General features: G+C 43.9%; 1 protein-coding gene across 1 annotated transcript in view; it reads left to right on the top strand.

Annotated features, from left to right (window-relative positions):
* Positions 1–17,568, top strand: part of RTN1 (reticulon 1) — a 246,237-nt gene that overhangs the window by 119,712 nt on the left and 108,957 nt on the right. Inside the window, exons 2-3 of the mRNA XM_027971902.3 lie at positions 1,971–2,744; positions 12,783–13,532. Of these exons, the coding sequence (XP_027827703.2) occupies positions 1,971–2,744; positions 12,783–13,532 (1,524 nt within the window). The remainder of the gene's footprint in view (positions 1–1,970; positions 2,745–12,782; positions 13,533–17,568) is intronic.

Raw genomic sequence — 17,568 nt, 5'->3', positions numbered from 1 at the left:
GACTAGGGGCGCTTTTCTGACTTCTAGACTGCTTGGGTTTGAACCCTGGCTCTGCCACTTCCTGCCTTTGTGGTCTTTGGTGTGTCATTCAGCCCTTCTGTTCCTCAGTTTCCTCATCTGTAAAATGAGACTAATTATAGTACCTATCCTCTAGGATTGCTTTGATGACTAAAGGAGTCAATATTAATGAAAGCTTGGCACTATGTCTGACACATAGCAAGCAGTCAAGCATTAGCTAGTAATATTACTGTTACTACTAATAGTTACTGTTACTACTTTCATGAATTGGTGCCCTAATCTGTAATATTCTTTAAATGTGTCTTAAGGGCTGAGTGCCAAAGAATTGATGCTTTTGAACTGTGGTGTTGGAGAAGACTCTTGAGAGTCCCTTGGACTGCAAGGAGATCCAACCAGTCCATTCTGAAGGAGATCAGCCCTGGGATTTCTTCAGAAGGAATGATGCTGAAGCTGAAACTCCAGTACTTTGGCCACCTCATGTGAAGTGTTGACTCATTGGAAAAGACTCTGATGCTGGGAGGGACTGGGGGCAGGAGAAGAAGGGGACGACAGAGGATGAGATGGCTGGATGGCATCACTGACTTGATGGATGTGAGTCTGAGTGAACTCCGGAAGTTGGTGATGGACAGGGAAGCCTGGCATGCTGCGATTCATGGGGTCGCAAAGAGTCGGACACAGCTGAGCAACTGAACTGAACTGAAGGGTTGAATGTGTGTGTATGTGTGATCTCTGGAGAGTGAGGAGCTTAATTTAGAACATTAAAGAATCAGGTAAAATCCTACTTAGGAGCAAGTGACAAGGTCTCAGTAAATGTTAGTTTCTTCCCTTCTGACAGTATTTTACAGCATAGAAAAATAATAAAGGTTTTCTTTCTTCTCCTTGCTATTAATGAACATTTTGGCTGGTTTATAAATAAAATGAAGGCCAGGTGAAAAAATTCTGTAGACTCAACCTTGGAAACTTGCTTTGCCCTTGGCACCACCAGTCATACCAAGAAATTCTCAGTGGGTCATTTTTGAATATACTGGAAGGCAAATAACCTCAGTTATTGGTGGGTAACTGAGGAGAAAAACAAAATGAGGGGAAAACCAGAGAAGAAGCAAAGCACTCTTTAAGGTGATACCACTTTGGGAAGAGGCCACCAGAAAACTAGGGGTTTCTTTCTCTGAGTACCTTTAACAAGAGAAGAGATGGCATCAGTCCAGGTAGAGCAGGAGTCCCTAAATGAAAGGACTGGACCAGAGAGTTCGTGAGCCTTCTCCAAGCTCACTGAGCAGCCCTTCTCCCCAGTGGACTATCCTATTGTTGTATTTACAAACCTGAATTAACTTATATTTCCACATCTGTTTAAAGGTTCACTGTACTCTTGCCTGGAAAATCCCATGGACGGAGGAGCCTGGTAGGCTGCAGTCCATGGGGTCACTGAGGGTCGGACACGACTGAGTGACTTCAGTTTCACTTTTCACTTTCATGCGTTGGAGAAGGAAATGGCAACCCACTCCAGTGTTCTTGCCTGGAGAATCCCAGGGACGGGGGAGCCTGGTGGGCTGCCACCTATGGGGTTGCACAGAGTTGGACACGACTGAAGTGACTTAGCAGCAGCAGCAGTGCCTTAGATACAAAGAAATGTTCTGTTGACTAATACCAAGTAAGAACCAATCACTGCATATTAAAGTAGTAGATTTTGAGAATCAACTTTCTAGTTATCTGGGGTCTGTCTGCAACTTCTCTGGATGTGGCAGCTCACGCAGTCTGCTGCCAGAAACATACCAGTGCTGGGGGCTATGCTGGAGACAAGGAAAAACAACATGAGAGTGGTCTTAGGGAACTCTGAGGTCTTGAGGAGAAAGGATGCTGTGCCTGCACAGGCCCGGGGTGGGTGGTGGGTTAGACAGGTGGAGAAATGAAGCCAGGCTCCCCCTCACTCTCTCTACTGCTGTTTTGATTTATAGGTGCATCGGATGTCTCCAGGGCCATGGATCATACCTTTTCAACAGTGGCAAAGGATGGGGAAGGAGTGTGTTATACGTCTCTGATTTCTGACATCTATTACCCACCTCGGGAGGATGCTACATATTTCACTGGAATTCTTCAGAAAGAAAACGGCCACATCACTGCTTCAGAGAGCCCTGAGGAGTTGCGTCCCCCTGGATCCTCCTTACCAGATGTGCCTGGGATGGAGCCTCGTGGCTTATTTAGTTCTGATTCTGGAATAGAAATGACTCCGGCAGAGTCCGCTGAAGTGAACAAGATCTTAGCAGACCCCCTGGACCAGATGAAAGCAGAAGCCTATAAATACATTGACATAACTAGGCCAGAGGAGGTGAAATATCAGGAGCAATGTCACCCCAAGTTGGAAGAGAAAGACTTGGACTTTAAGAATAAGGACACTGAAATCTCACTAAGGTCTGAAGAGACCTGTGAGGCTGAGAAACCAATTCCTGTGGAGGGGAAAATCCTCAAGGACCATTTATTTGAAGAATCAACCTTTGCGCCATATGTAGACAATATCTCTGAAGAACAGCGCAGTGCCCCTCTGATTGCCGCCCCTGTCAAGATCACGCTGACTGAGATCGAGCCTTCTATTGAAACCGCTACCCCAGAGAAGACCCCCGAGAAGCAAGATATCTGCCTGAAACCGAGTCCTGACACCGTCCCCACGGTCACCGTCTCAGAGCCTGAAGATGATAGCCCAGGATCCGTCACTCCTCCATCTTCTGGAACAGGTGAGTGGAAATCTGAACTTTAAGGACTGAAGATTTGCATTCAAAATACTTCCATCTCAATTTAACTGATTTAATTAACGTGTAACTTTTTCAGTCGTGTGCCCATTGTACAATGGTTGACATCTGGGGTTTTTAAAAAAGACCTATCAGATTTGCTTTGTAAAATATTTCTTTCTTTCTTTGAGGGGAGAAGTAAAAATGACACACTGGCAACATTAAAACTCTCCTGCAGTTCTGCTGTTCAGGGTAGAGAGGGAGGTGCTGCCAGGCTCTAGGGTAGCTCTTTTCCCTGCTCCCTGGGCATCTTAGCTGCTCTCTTCAGACCAATTGGACCACCTTGGACAGGGCATTTTGCATCCTTGGCTGCAGCTCCAAGTCTGTACAATGAAGGGTGATAGGGTGCACCTTAGGGTCTGGGGGGGATGGGCAGTGAGAGGAAACCTAAACAAAGGGTACTCCTCCCTTCCCCCTTCAATCTCAACACTGTCCTTTTCATCTTTTCAGTTGATTGAAGTTCTGCTTCCGACTTCATTTTTTAATCCAACAATTCTATCTGGTTAGAAGTTTTAATAGTTCAGAATTCACTAGGCTGTGATCGTTTTCAGCTTGAACCTTCTACTCTGACTCAAGGCAGAGTGTTGTTAGACCACATCAGTACATCTTCTCAAGCACAAAGGGGACCTCTCAGACCTGAGTGAAAGTCCAGAGTGGTAGCCAGAGTTTCCCCACCCCATCTTGTGCCACCCCTTCGCAGGAGGTGGGAGTGGGGCCTTTACGTCTCTTCTGCTCTCGAATGTTCGGGGGCATTAGGATGAAGACAGCGAGAGATCTTGAATCTCCTCCTACCTCAGTTGGCTGGAATTCTGACCCTACCCCACAGTAATTTACAAACCTCTTTTATTTACCAAAAGTAACCTTCAGAACCTCAGGTAAAAGAGCTTGTACTGAATTCTTAAAACAGATCTAAACCCTTCTGATTAAAGAGTGATTGCTCTAAATCCTGATGAAGCAGTCAGTCCAAGTGTTAGAACAGAGCGGGTATTTAGCGGAGGTCCCTCCTGTCTTGTTTCCCTAAAGATTTTGGAATCCATTCCTCCCTTCCCCTGACCTTACCTCAGACTCATTCAACTGTAAACTCTTAAAAGCTTCACTGCACCCAGTTCCTGATTTTCAAATTCATTCATTTGCTTAACACACACTTTCTACACACTTTCTTTTAGTCAGGCACTTGAATAAGCACGGGTGATGTTGGAGTTGAAAAGCAAACAAAAATCAGTCTCTGCCTTCCAGTGGGACAGATGACCAGGGAAATAGTCACATTCCAGTGTGACCTATCCCAGCTGAAAACAGGAGGTAGGGACACCACTGAGTCTCAAAGCCTCCTCATGATCCTTCTGGCCATGCAGGTAAAACCCTTCTATTAATATTATCCCGTGACGTAAAGATACTGACACTCTGAAGATAACTACACTATCAGCTGTGTTTCAGAGCTCTGGGGTTGTCTGGTGATGAGTACAGAAGAACTTTAGCCAGTCTTTGGGAAGGGTGAAATGCCCCTGCTCCTTCAGGTCTATTTACATGGCCACATGCCTTATGTGAAAATTACAGTTTACAAAGCTGGTGAGAAAGACTTGATGTGTGCATGTGTGCATGCGAAGTCGCTTAAGTCGTGTCCAACTCTGTGCTGTAGCCCACCAAGCTCCTCTGTCCATGGGATTCTCCAGGCAAGAATACTGGAGTGAGTTGCCATGCCCTCCTCCAGGGAATCTTCCCAACCCAGGGACTGAACCAGTGTCTCTTACATTCCCTGCAATGGCAGGTGGATTCATCACCACTGAACCACCTAGGAGGTCCAAAGACTTGATATAGGGTTCATTAATTATGAGGGATTTTTTTTCTTTGGTTGTCATGACTCAGGTTCTGGAGCATCTTGAAGAGAAGACAAAATCAGATATGGCTCTCATGATCTTGGGGTTTTATGATCTATTGGTGCCCGTTGGACAGCATGGGATAGGACAGTGGTTTTCTCTGCAGTTACTCCAAGTAAACATTCTAAGTAAGGTTTATTCCAGAAAGAGAAAGTCCCTTGTCCCATTACACAATTGTCTCTGATGGTCAGCTCCCCTCTCCACACACCCACTACACCATAACCCCTGAGTCATAAGACGACACATAAGAATAAAATTAACAAAAGAGATAGGAGGAGTCCGCTTGTCTTTGAGGCTTTTCTTATTCTTTTTATCCCAAAGTGAACGTGAAAGTCTCTCAGTCATGTCTGACTCTTTGCAACTCCCTGGACTATACAGTCCGTGGAATTCTCCAGGCCAGAATACTGGAGTGGGTAGCCTTTGACTTCTCCAAGGGATCTTCCCACCCATGGATTGAACCCAGGTCTCCCGCATTGCAGGCGGATTATTTACCAGCTGAGCCAAGAGGTTACCTTAACCCCCTTCTCATTTTGTGAGCCCCTGGTACTATGAGACCCTATGCCCATAGACACTGGAGAATTTGGGCTTCATTTCATCTCTTGGGTCTCTCTGCCATTTCCAGTGCTAACTGGTAAGACAAACACCAAGAATTACATATAACCCTACATAGAAACTGAGGAAAAGGCAATCATCCTAAACAAAAGGAATTTAGTTTATCACTGTTTAATAAATATGGAAATTGTCAACTAACTCTGGGGAATAATTCTAATTATGTGAATCATGAATCAGGAGAAGTTATAATTTAGAAAAGTTTTAGCTACAGACCCTAAATCTTAATCAAGGAGTCTAATATACTTTCTTCAATCCAATACATTATTCCATTGTGCAGTTTTCTCCAATGTACTTAATTATTTTCATCATATTAAATAACATACCTGGAGGTATGGAGGTAAAAATTCTTACAACTCGAATATTGGAAGTGTCTTCTAAGTAAAGATCAGTCATGAATACAAGCGAAATGTTTTAGGAAAATACAGTAAGTGCCCTGAGGCACCAGAACATTGATCTGTAGCATGCTATTTCTGACACACATACCTAGAAGTATATTATGGTGGTCATGGATGTTCTTTGAGGTGTTATCTTAAGAAAAGATAATCAACAATCAAGAGGCTATGATAAAACCACCCATGTCCCTTAAGAAGAAATAGCAATACAAAGTAAATCAATTCAAACTCTTTGAAAACTACTGTTGCTGTTTATTTCCTTGCATCGATGAGGTCTGTGATTCTCCTACCCACTTTGCAAATTTATTCTTTTATTCAGAATGCTTATTGAGTGACTTCTATATGTCAGACATGTGCTAGACACCAGACACATTGCAGTAAACAAGGTGAATAAAGTCCCTGCCCTCGTGGAGCTTACTGCTAGTGAGAGACATCAGTAAAAGGAAGCACATAAATAAACAGTGTAATTTCATGGAGTGTGAACACTAAACAGTGATAGAATGTTGGGTGTGAGAAGGTCAAGGATGGCGTCTGTGACCTGAGATCTGTAATCTATGATCTGAAATCTGAATGAGAAGAAGACCACAGTTCAAAGAAAAGGATTAACAGGGACCCAAGGTTTAGAGGTCAACTAATGCACAGGCCTCAAGGCTCAATAGAGCCTTGGGAACTGAAAGATGATACAAAGGAGCAAGGGAGAAGTATGAGACATAACAGAATTGGAGAAGTAGACAGGGCCTAGAGCATTCAAGGCTTCACATGCAAGAGCAAAAAATTTGAATTTTGTTCCAAATGCATTGGGAAACCATTGGATAATTTTAATCTGGGAAAGAATGCCATTCATTCATTGTTTCACTTAACAAACATGTAATGACCATTTACTCCATGTCAAGTATTGTTTCATCGCTGCTGTGGATATAGTGGTGAAACATAAGATTCCTCCATGTATGGAGTTTGCATTTTAATTGACAAGACTTACATACAAATAGGGCTTCCCTGGTGGCTCAGAGGTTAAAGCGTCTGCTTGCAATGGGGAAGACCTGGGTTCATACAAATAAATAAATGGTATACTATCAGGTTGTTATAATGGTTATGAAGAATGATAAAGCAAGGTAGAGTGTAAGAGAGTGATGGGGGCAGTCATGAGGAAATGCTTTTCCTTGCCAGTGGTTTTCGGCAGAGACCTGAGTAGGGTGAAGGAACAAGCCTTGTAGACACAAGGAAGAGGTGCCAGGCTGAGCTGGCAGCCAGTGCAGAGGCCCAGAGAACGTTCTGAGTGCTCTAGGAGCAGCTGGAAAGTCAGTGTGGCCGCAGTGGGGAGAAGGAAGGGAAGAGTGGCAGGATCAGATTTGTGTTTCTAAAAGATCCTTCTGGATGACAAGTGGAGAATGAGCTGGGAACAAAGGGGAGGGCTGAATGTCACCACTGCTCACGGTTGGACACTGGCATCTGTGACTTGATAGACTGGCCCATATTCACCTTCCTTTTTTTTTCCGTCTAAATTAAAGCATCATAATTAGTAGCAGCAGCAAACATAATCTTCCCATGCTGGATGGTTCTAACTTTCACAGTTTCTATATTCTATTTGATCATCAATGACTCTCTAGCTTTGCTGTGTCAGTCTTGTGCTGTGCTAATTTGTGTCCGGCCCATATTCACTTTCCTTTTTTCCTTCTGAAGGAAAGACGGTAAAGTGTCTTGCTTACAATGCGGGAGACCTGGGTTCGATCCATGGGTCGGGAAGATCCTCTGGAGAAGGAAATGGCAACCCACTCCAGTACTCCTGCCTGGAAAATCCCATGGACAGAGGAGCATGGTGGGCTACGGTCTACAGGGTCGCAAAGAGTCGGACACGACTGAGCGACTTCACTTTAAATTAGCAGCAGCAGCAAACATACCTTCCCATGCTAGGTGGTTCTAACCTTCAGTTTCTATATTCTGTTTAATTGTCAATGACTCTCTAGCTTTGCTGTGTCAGTCTTGTGCTGTGTTAAGTTGTGTCTGACTTTTTCCAATCCAATGGGCTGTAGCCCACCAGGCTCCTCTGTCCATGGGATTCTCCAGGCAAGAATACTGGAGTGGGTTGCCATGGCCTCCTCTAGGGAATTTCCCTGACCCAGGGATCGAACCCACATCTCTTAAATCTCTGTGTGTAGCAGGCAGTTCTTTACTACTAGTGCCGCCTGGGAAGCCCAGTGTCAGTCTTGACATAAACCCATAAGTTTTTAACAAGGGTAGGAAAACCTCTGTTTTGCTCTAAAATTTCCCCTGATTTCTCCTAGCACTTTGTTAAACTTTTAGTTCACTTTTAGAATGGAGGGTAATGTCTACAATATCTACTGAGTCCCATTTCACTCATAAGAAAGATGATTTTTTTTGAAAGTAGTATTTACTTGCCCAACATGAAACTTACCAGACCTTTTCCTCCCACACTCCACTGGTACCATGCATGTGTGTTAGTGGCTCAGTTGTGTCCAGATCTTTGCGACCCCATGGGCTGTAGCCCTGCCAGGCTCATCTGTTCATGGAATTCTCCAGGTAAGAATCCTGGAGTGGGTAGCCATTCCTGTCTCCAGGGAATCTTCCTGACCTGGGGATCAAAACCGGGTCTCCTGCATTGCAGGCAATTCTTTACTGTCTGAGCCATTAGGGAAGCCCCTACCATTGTTACCTTTGACTAAATAAACCACATCCTCAAGCCTTATTTTCTGAATGCTCTAACATAGTGGTTTTCAGCTGGAGATAGGGTTGCCAGATAAAAACATCAATATTTCCTAGAACATCAAACAGTCCTAGTTAACTAAGTATCCTGTATCTTTACTTGCTAAATCTGTCAACCCTAACTGGATGTGATCTTTAGAATCACCTTTGGAGTTACAAAACGCTGATGCCTGGGCCCCATCAAGACTTAACTTCTACCAAGTCAAAGTTTCTGAGGGCAGTTTTGAGCCACACACCACTCAGAATCAGTGAGGAGAAGGAAGGGAAGAGCGGCGGGATCAGATTTATGTTTACACAACTCAGAAACAGTTTCACCACTGTTCTGAGACTTCCCCAGCCGTCCAGTAGTTAAAAATCTGCCTTCCAATTCAGGGGACGTGTGTTCAATCCCTAGTCTGGGAACTAAGATCCCACATGCCGTGAGGCTACTAAGCCCATACACTCTACTACTGAGCCTGGATGCTGCAACTAAGACCCGATGCAGTCAAATAAATTAATCAATTAAAAAAACATAAACAAAGCAAGACCAAAGGACCAAAAGTCACCCTTAGGAAAAAAAGAACCATTGTTTTAATGATTTGAGGTCATTCTCACATGAGCTCTGTTTGTTGAGTACATCCTGTGTGCCAGGCACTGTACCTGGTACTGGGGATATGATATGGGTTGTTTCACTTTTTTGACTGTTACAGATAATGCTGTTATGAACACAGTGTATAAGTTTTTGTGTGGACATAGGTTTTCAATTCTCTACTTATGAGTGGAATTTCTGATTTAAATGGAAACTCTAAATAGTTGAGAAACTGCCAGACTAGTTTCCAAAGCAACTGGATCATTTCACATTCACACCAGCAGTGGCTGAGTGTTCCGGTTTCTCCAGATCCTTTTCAACACTTAGCTTCTCTCTGACTTTTTCATTCTAGGAATCCTAGTGGGTACGAAGTAGTAACTCATTGGTTTAGATTTTACTTCTCTGGTGAATTATGATGTTGAGCATATTTCCGTATGTTTTTCTGTCATGTGTAAATACTCCTTGGAGAAATGTCGATTCAAATTATTGCCTATTTTTAACTGGGTTGTCTTTTTATAATTGAATTGTAATGATTTTTAATAGATTCTAGATATAAGTCCCTTATAAGGTATATGATTTGTAACCCATTCTATGGATTGTCTTTCTACTTTCTTGATGTTTTCCTCTAAAGCACAAAAATGTCTAATATTGATGAATTCCAATTTGTATATTTTTATTTTGTTGCTTGTGTTTTTGATGTCATGTCTAAGAATCCACTATCTAATCGAAGGTCATGAAGATTCACTTCTATGTTTTCTTCTAAAGTTTCTGATTTTAGTTCTTACATTTAGACTGAATCCATGTAGAGTTAATTTTTAATATGACATGAGGTAGGGGTTCAGCTTCATTCTTTTGCATGTGGTTATCTAGCTCATTTATCCTCTTCTCATTTTCTGAAATATAATTTGTCCTATCTTAGACCCCCACTCACTTTTTGAACAGATGTGGCCTGATATAGTGAGAGATGCATGAAACATAAAGACTTGAGTTCAAATTTAAGCCAAGTCATTTCTAACCATGTGGCTGTATCATTCAGGGCCCTACAGGAAACAAAAGTGACACACTCAAAAGTTGTAACTGAAGAGGGTTAAAAGAAATGGCTATTTACGAATGTAAAGACATTTAAAGACAGTTAAAAAAAAAAAAAAAAAACAACAACAAAAAATGGTAAAGCACCCAAGGACTGGCAACATTAAGGATCTGTTAGTACCTTGGACCCAAAGCAGGAAGGGGAAAGAACAGCATTCCCAAAGCCTGGAGCTTCAGAAACAGCAAGAGGTATAAATACCCCAACATCTGCCTCCTTCCACCTCTTCTGTGATTGCTATTGGCTGAAAACAACCAGAAATCAGGGAGGAAGGAATTCCAAGTAATACCTTCTATGTAGGTCAGCCTCTCAGAACAGAGAACAGGGCAGAGAAAGATGGGAATAAGTCCAAGGAGGCAAAGATAGAAAAACCAGTACAGTGATCTTGGACAAGTCACTTTACCTATTGCCACTAGACTCTAAGCCCCATGTATGAAGTGCCTGTAACCCAGAAAATGCTCAACAAGTGGAGCTGTGATGCTGCTGCTAGTGATAGTGCTCTGGAGGTACAGGCTGTTCCTTCATTCACACTGGCCTCTACTTCCTATCTTCTTCCTCCTTCTTCTACCCTATCATTGCAAATTAATGTAACTTTTACACTTTTATGCTGTTTGAAATCACATGTGCACAACTTACTAAGGAACTAACTTCTATAAAAATAGAGTTAAGGATCATGCAGTACATCTTTTTACACATAAACTGTGCTTGAGATAATGAGGTTCTTGTTTTAAGTTATTGAAAAAAACCCAACAACATAAATCATATAACTTCTCTACTCAAAATCCTCCAATGGCTTCTCATTTCACTCAGAATAAAAGCCTGATGAGATCCTACATGATGACCCCACTTCCCTGAATGCATTTTACCTCTTTTCCTATTTACCTGTTTGCCTACCCCCTTACTCACTTTGCCCCAGACATGACTGCCTCCTTTTGATACCTAGATCATTGCAGGTCCCACCTCCAGACCTTTGTACTGTCTGTTCCCTCTGCTTGGCATGCTTTTCCTCTGGGTATCTTCATGAATCACTTGCTCACCTTCTCAAGTGTTGAATATAGATAACCTTCTCAATGAAACCTATCTTGACTACCCTATTTAAAATGACAAACTCATCCCCGTCCTGTCACAGTCCTCCTGATCCCTTTACTCTACTTTTTTTCCATAGCACTTAACATCTTCTAACACACCATGTACTTTTTTACTACATGCATTATTTGTGTATTGTATTCTTCTCCCACTACAATATAAGCAGAGATTTTGATTCCTGTTTCATTCACTAATACATCCTAAGCGCCTTTAAGGGAGCCTAACACATAGAAGGCTGTCAGTAAATAATAGATGAATGAATGATACATGGATAAAGAATAAAATCATTTTAGCTTTTAGAGAATCAGACAAAGCTAAACTCTTTTATCCACTGGGGTTCACCCATAGTCCTAAAGTGACAAATTACTTAGCCATTGATAGCCTACCCTTTACCCTCCCAGTGACCTCAAAGCTTTGGAGAAATGACAAGTAGTTCTTGCTTACAAAAGGGCCAGAAATCGCTGTCTAGGATATTCTGACATAAGGCCCTGTTGTATTGGCAAGGGGAAAACGAAGCTCTTGAAAACTGTTGTTATGGCCATCCCAAGTAATTTCAGCTAAGAGAGAAATATCAGTAAGATTGCCCATGAGGTTTGGGAGCCATCTGAATATACATCAGACAGAAGGCAGGCACTTACCCAAAGGATGTGACTGTTGGGTTTTGTTCTCAAGAGGAGGTGAAGAGATGAAAAAAGAATGACAGCGGACTCTACCATTAGAAGCCCTATGGGATTGTGCAGTATGGTGGTCTGCACAGCCTGCTTAGTGGAACTGGCAAAAAGTTATTCCTTATATTGCTCCACTTTGTTACACTTTTCACTAAAACAGAATAAATGCGTTGATTCTTATGGAAAATGTGAAGGTCGGAAAGCATGTTGTACATAAGGATCCAAATTAGCTTTCTTTGTCTTACTGAAGCAGGGAACATGGACAGGAGTTCATGGACAAGGAGCTATTACAGATTTGTTGACACTGGTGGGCCAAATTAGAGAGTTATATATATCAGATTGGGGCATCCCAGGTGGTGCTAGTGGCAAAGAACAGGCCTACCAACTGCAGGAGACATAAGAGATGTGGGCTTGATCCCTGGGTCGGGAAGATCCCCGAAGGAGGGCCTGGCAACCCACTGCAGTATTCTTGCCTGGAGAATCCCATGGACAGAGGAGCCTGGCAGGTAGGTGACAGTCCATAGGGTCACAAAGACTGGACACGACTGAGGCGACTTAGCACACAAGCATACACTGGATTATCTGGTGAAATCTGTGATACTGGAAAACTTCCCTGAGAGGCGGATTAGAAATTAAAACCATGACTTCTAGAATCTGTCCCATATTGAAACAGAAAAATCAGCCAGGTTCTACTGCTAAGAAATTGCTGCGTTATTTTTAAAAATAGCTAAATTAAGATATAGGTATATGAAACACTGATTAATTGGGCCATAACAGTAATTAGCCTTTTAGTTCAGGTGGCCTTTCTAGCATAGCCCTGGAAACAGACTATTTTGGGGGCTAATAAGATATGTGTTTTTTAAGCAAGGAGAAAATATCTCCCTTAATGGAGTTTTGTTTTATTTCTTCTCTCCCTGTCCATCTGTCTGTCCTTTTGTGTGCTTCTTTGGCGCTTCTTCGCTCTGTGGGACGACAGAACCATCTGCTGCAGAATCCCAGGGGAAATGCGGCATCTCCGAGGATGAGCTGATCACTGCCATTAAGGAAGCAAAGGGGTTATCCTACGAGACAACGGAGAGCCCACGGCCAGCGGGCCAGAGGGCCGAGAGGCCTGAGGCCAAGGCCAGGTCTGGGCTGCCCACCATCCCCAGTCCCCTGGACCACGAGGCCAGCAGCGCGGAGTCAGGGGACTCGGAGATCGAGCTGGTGTCCGAGGACCCGCTGGCCGCTGAGGATGCGCTGCCCTCGGGTTACGTGACCTTTGGTCACGTGGGCGGCCCGCCGCCGTCGCCAGCCTCGCCGTCGATCCAGTACAGCCTCCTGAGAGAGGAGCGTGAGGCCGAGCTGGACAGCGAGCTCATCATCGAGTCGTGCGACGCCTCCTCCGCCTCAGAGGAGAGCCCCAAACGGGAGCAGGACTCACCACCGATGAAGCCAGGTGTCCTAGACGCCATCCGGGAGGAGCCGCGCGCCCGGGCCGAGGAGCGCACCCCCAGCCGGCGGGGCCTGGCAGAGCAGGAGCCCTTCCTCAGTTTCCCCTCGGCTGCCCGGCGAGCCAGCCCGGAGCTGCCCTCCGGAGACCCTGCCCCCGCCCCCGAGGGGCCCACCGCGCCACAGACACCCGTAGAAGCAGCGAGTTCCGACCAAAGCTCCCAGGGCACGAAGGCCCCCGGGCTTTGGGGCCCTGGCGTCATGCCCCCTTTGCTGTTTATCAATAAGCAAAAAGGTAAAGTGACAGCGTTCTTGATTCAAGTAGGTTGTCTGCTTACAGTTCTCCCCCTGGGTGCGCCAAGATACTCAACAGAGGGGCGTTGGTCTGGCTCAGCCCTGTAGTCAGGTCCTGATTGGTCAAACAGTTGGCCAAGAACAATTCCAAAGAGGGTGGGGAGAAGAGAGGATTCTGATTCTTAGCTGGGACTTCCACGGCAAAACCGTGTGCTGTGAGCTACGCCTGGCTGGCTGAACCCTAGCATCTCCAATAGTAAACAGTTTTGTGGACACTCCAGGATCTCCTGAATGAGTGAATGTGTCCCCCCTTTCCTTCCAGAACTGGAATTCCTCACTTGGGATGGGATGGGGTTTGTTATTGTCTAAGGCTCATTTCCGGCTTCCCACTGCCTCAGTGATGGAGTGGGCTTACAGTCCCTCTAGGTGCTGAAACCCACCATTAGCACTTCCATTTTGCCAACCAAACGTGCTTCTTAAACGGACCAAGAGGATCTCAGTGCCATCCTTTCTCTAACCAAAAACAAAGCAACCACAACAATAGAGTTTCTCTTGTCCCTCGGTGAGACCTAAGGTGACTAATTTTAAAGTCAGTTTTTACTTAGAATGATTTTAATCTGGCCATTATATTTTCCCTATGAGAGATCTTTTAAGTTGAATGAAGTCTTCAAATTCAGAAAAAATGGAAGTCATTACTTTGTCTTTGGGGCTTTCTTACCCCCAAGTCATCCTCCACGCTGGATTGCAGCTGTGTTATGGAATTCAGGAAGGGAATTAAAGTCAGGTGAACAGTAATAAATTAGGCATTTCACAGTCTAGTTAATGGGGCTACATTGAAGGTATACAATCTCTCTCCAGATCCTGGGGAGAACTTGAAAACAAACCCTGAAAGCACAGCTCTGTTCAAGGTCCTCTTTTCCCCGACTCCTCTGCTTTGTGTGTGTGTGTGTGGTTTTTTTTTAGAAGTATTTTTCTTTTTAGGGATAAATGATTCTGAGGGTGACACCCTCCTTCCTGTTTATATGCTAACTTCAATGTTAGTAGCAATTAAAGTGCCTCATATAAAAATAGAGGACAAAATCTTTCTCATTATAGATTGGAAGCTCGCTTCTAAATTCTTTCAAATGAACACATTGCAAAGGGGGAAACAGGAGGAATGTAATGAAAAGATAACCCTGCTGCGTGGTTACTGGTGACCTAGACACGTGGCATCACGTGGGGGCTGACATAATTGACTCCTGATATCCCAAATAACTCATCCCTGAGAGTTTAAAGTATATTTAGTGTGTGCAATAGGGAGGCTCTTCTGTGACAGACTTAGCAGTGGAAATGTGTATTTGTTGCATGAATATTAGAACTAATTTGGATTCTTCTGCCACCACTCTGACTGTGGTGGGACAGGGCCCTGCAACTTTCAGGGAGCTTGAAGCAGGAGCGCTTGAGTCATTCAGAGTATGGGTTCATATCACTGCACTGTAACAGGCATGTATTTCTATTTTATCCCCTGATTAGCATCCCCATAGTGAAATGGTGACATGTGCACAGCACTGCTCAAATATGTTTATCCTCAAAAGTAAGGAAATCTGAAGTCTAATAAAGAGAGGATGGTATTGTGCAGGCCCATTCCCCTCACTAGTGTATTTGAGAGATAAGTACCGCAGCAGGACTGACTGAGCAACCAAACTCCAATAAAGAGCTAAGGTGATGGAAAAGTACCGCTGTGAATGCAAAGGCTTCAGAGCGTATTTTACGGCTGATTCTGGTACCATTCTAATCTCTGTGCAAGTTGCCCCATATGGCATGGACCCTCTGCTGCCACGTTAGACATTAGAAAGGAGAAAGTGGCAGTCTTTTCAAATGATTAAGGCATACCACGGTGAATAGTCTCTGCTCTCCTCCGCACTGAGGGATCCTTTGAAATCCAGTCTCCCACTGAAACTCGGCGCTCTCAGCCTCATTATCTATGAAGAGAGTCTGAAAGGTTGTTCTGAGGCAGCCGAGCGCTGGCGGTGCTGCGCAGATGACTCCGTGCTGCCAGCAGGTTATTGGAGCCCTGGGGTTCTTCTGGTCTCACCTGCTCCACCTCAGCGGGTGGGAGGAGCAGCCTCCCCCAGGCTGTTCTTAATCACTGTCTGTGGACAGGAGGGTTGCACTCAAGTCAAGTGCAGCTCCCCGCAGCAGTGGGGTCAGGTCAGCTTTTGTGGTTTCCTCAAGCCTCTGGCAGTGTAAATGCATTCAAGTTCATATATACACAAGTACTCTCTTCTCCCTGGCTTTGAAGTTATCCTGCTAATGCTGGTGCTGGGCTAAGTTTTGGGAAGGTCCAGAAATATTTAGAATGAGGTTTGGCAAATATCTGACATCATAGCACATACTGTCAAGGAACATTGGGCTTTATTTACTGGCATGTGCTTGTCCTGACAAGGTCTATTTATGGAGCTTCTTACCTTTCGGAGATGTCTGCTGCTGTTGCACTGAAGACCAGATGTGCTCCATCATATTCCAGTTTCCCTTCTCTGTGCACCCCCTGAGCTCCTGCTCTCCTGTTATTTTGTTTCCCCACACCCTCAAGGATGGCCTCTCAAGAACATGACAGGGTAGATAAATTTTCACTGTTGCAAGGTTGACCCTTTTAGGAATGTCTTAGTTGAAAACAAATGAAAAATTCTCAATAAAACACTAATACCCAGTGTGACTCATTAGAGTGGGAGTGCAGTATATTTCCACCTATTTGATTGCAGAATCTTTTATTAAAGTGCAGTGTAGGGTTCATCGTCTACAGAGCATTCTTTGAGAAGTAGTGGTCTCTGGGTACTCACCTCCATTCCCAGCATTCTGATTACTTTTCCTTGTAGTTCAAAAGCATAGTGTTAGACCAGCCACCAGGACATCACATGGGAGCCTGTTAGAAATGTCAAGCTCCTTCCCAGACCTACATACTGATTAGAATCTGCATTTTACCAAGATGTCCAAGTGATTCCTATTCATGCTAAGGCTTGAGAAGCAATGCTTTAGACCATGGAAGTCAGTATTAACATTCTGACCTGAAACTGTTCCGAAGAAGGTCACCAACAACAACCAAAAGAACTCTTTTTAGTCTCATCTTTCTTGTTTTCCTGGGTACTTCAGTGTTGTACTGCCGAACAGTCCTTGAAACATTAGTGAGAAAATGATATATGTTCAAAATAAATAAATGTAACATAATAAAATGGTGTAAAATAAAAAGTTTAAGTTCTCCTGACCCAACCTTACATTTCTAAGTCTTAGAGATAATTGCAGGCTTCTGTTTTTGTTGTTCTTACTTGCTTTCAGAAAATTTCTGTGTGTATTTTGGTATACACGGGTTTTTATTGAACAAGTGATATCATATTGGACAGACTATTTTAACTTAACTTCTTTTAGCAGTAAAATCAGGGACACCACCAGCTCACATGGAGACTGTTCTCATCTCAAAACTGTCCTCCTTTATCTCCCTGATGTTTCTCCTTCTTGGTTATCCCCTCAGTCTCTGACCTTTCCCCCAGTCTCTTTTGCTGCCTTCCTTCCAATTCCTTTGTGTGATCTGAGTCCTTTCCCTGTCTTCCTTCTTCCCTCATTTTCTTGCTCTCATCCACACAGATTTTCAGCCACTGCCTCATGTGTGGCACCTCCTAGGCTTTGGAGAAGTCTTTCATTCTGGGCTCCAAGTCCATTTCCTCACTCTTTAGTGAACGTCCTATAGACTACCCCCCTCCACCTCCCATTTAGTACATTGATGTCCTTTGTCAAAATCTGCTCGTTTCCTTCTTCTACTCCCTTCCTGAGTGAATGAAGGGATATCATTCAGGCTTCGCTCTGGTATGGATGTTCGGATCAGGTCTGGATCTGAGTAAAGGCTGAGTAAAGACTCAGTGGCCTGAGACCAAATTAGAAGTAGAACCTGATTGTAAAACTTCATTGGAAGTGTTGCAGAAGTATTTGGCTATACAATTATCCACATTATTCAGGATGCTCTTAATATTTGAAAAGTTATCAAAAACAAAGTGCAAAATGTAAAA

The sequence above is a fragment of the Ovis aries genome, chromosome 7, assembly GCF_016772045.2.
Source record: "Ovis aries strain OAR_USU_Benz2616 breed Rambouillet chromosome 7, ARS-UI_Ramb_v3.0, whole genome shotgun sequence".
NCBI classification, from domain to species: Eukaryota; Metazoa; Chordata; class Mammalia; order Artiodactyla; family Bovidae; genus Ovis; species Ovis aries.
Note: the sequence above shows the minus strand (reverse complement) of the source record. Positions and strands in the feature narration are given on the sequence as shown.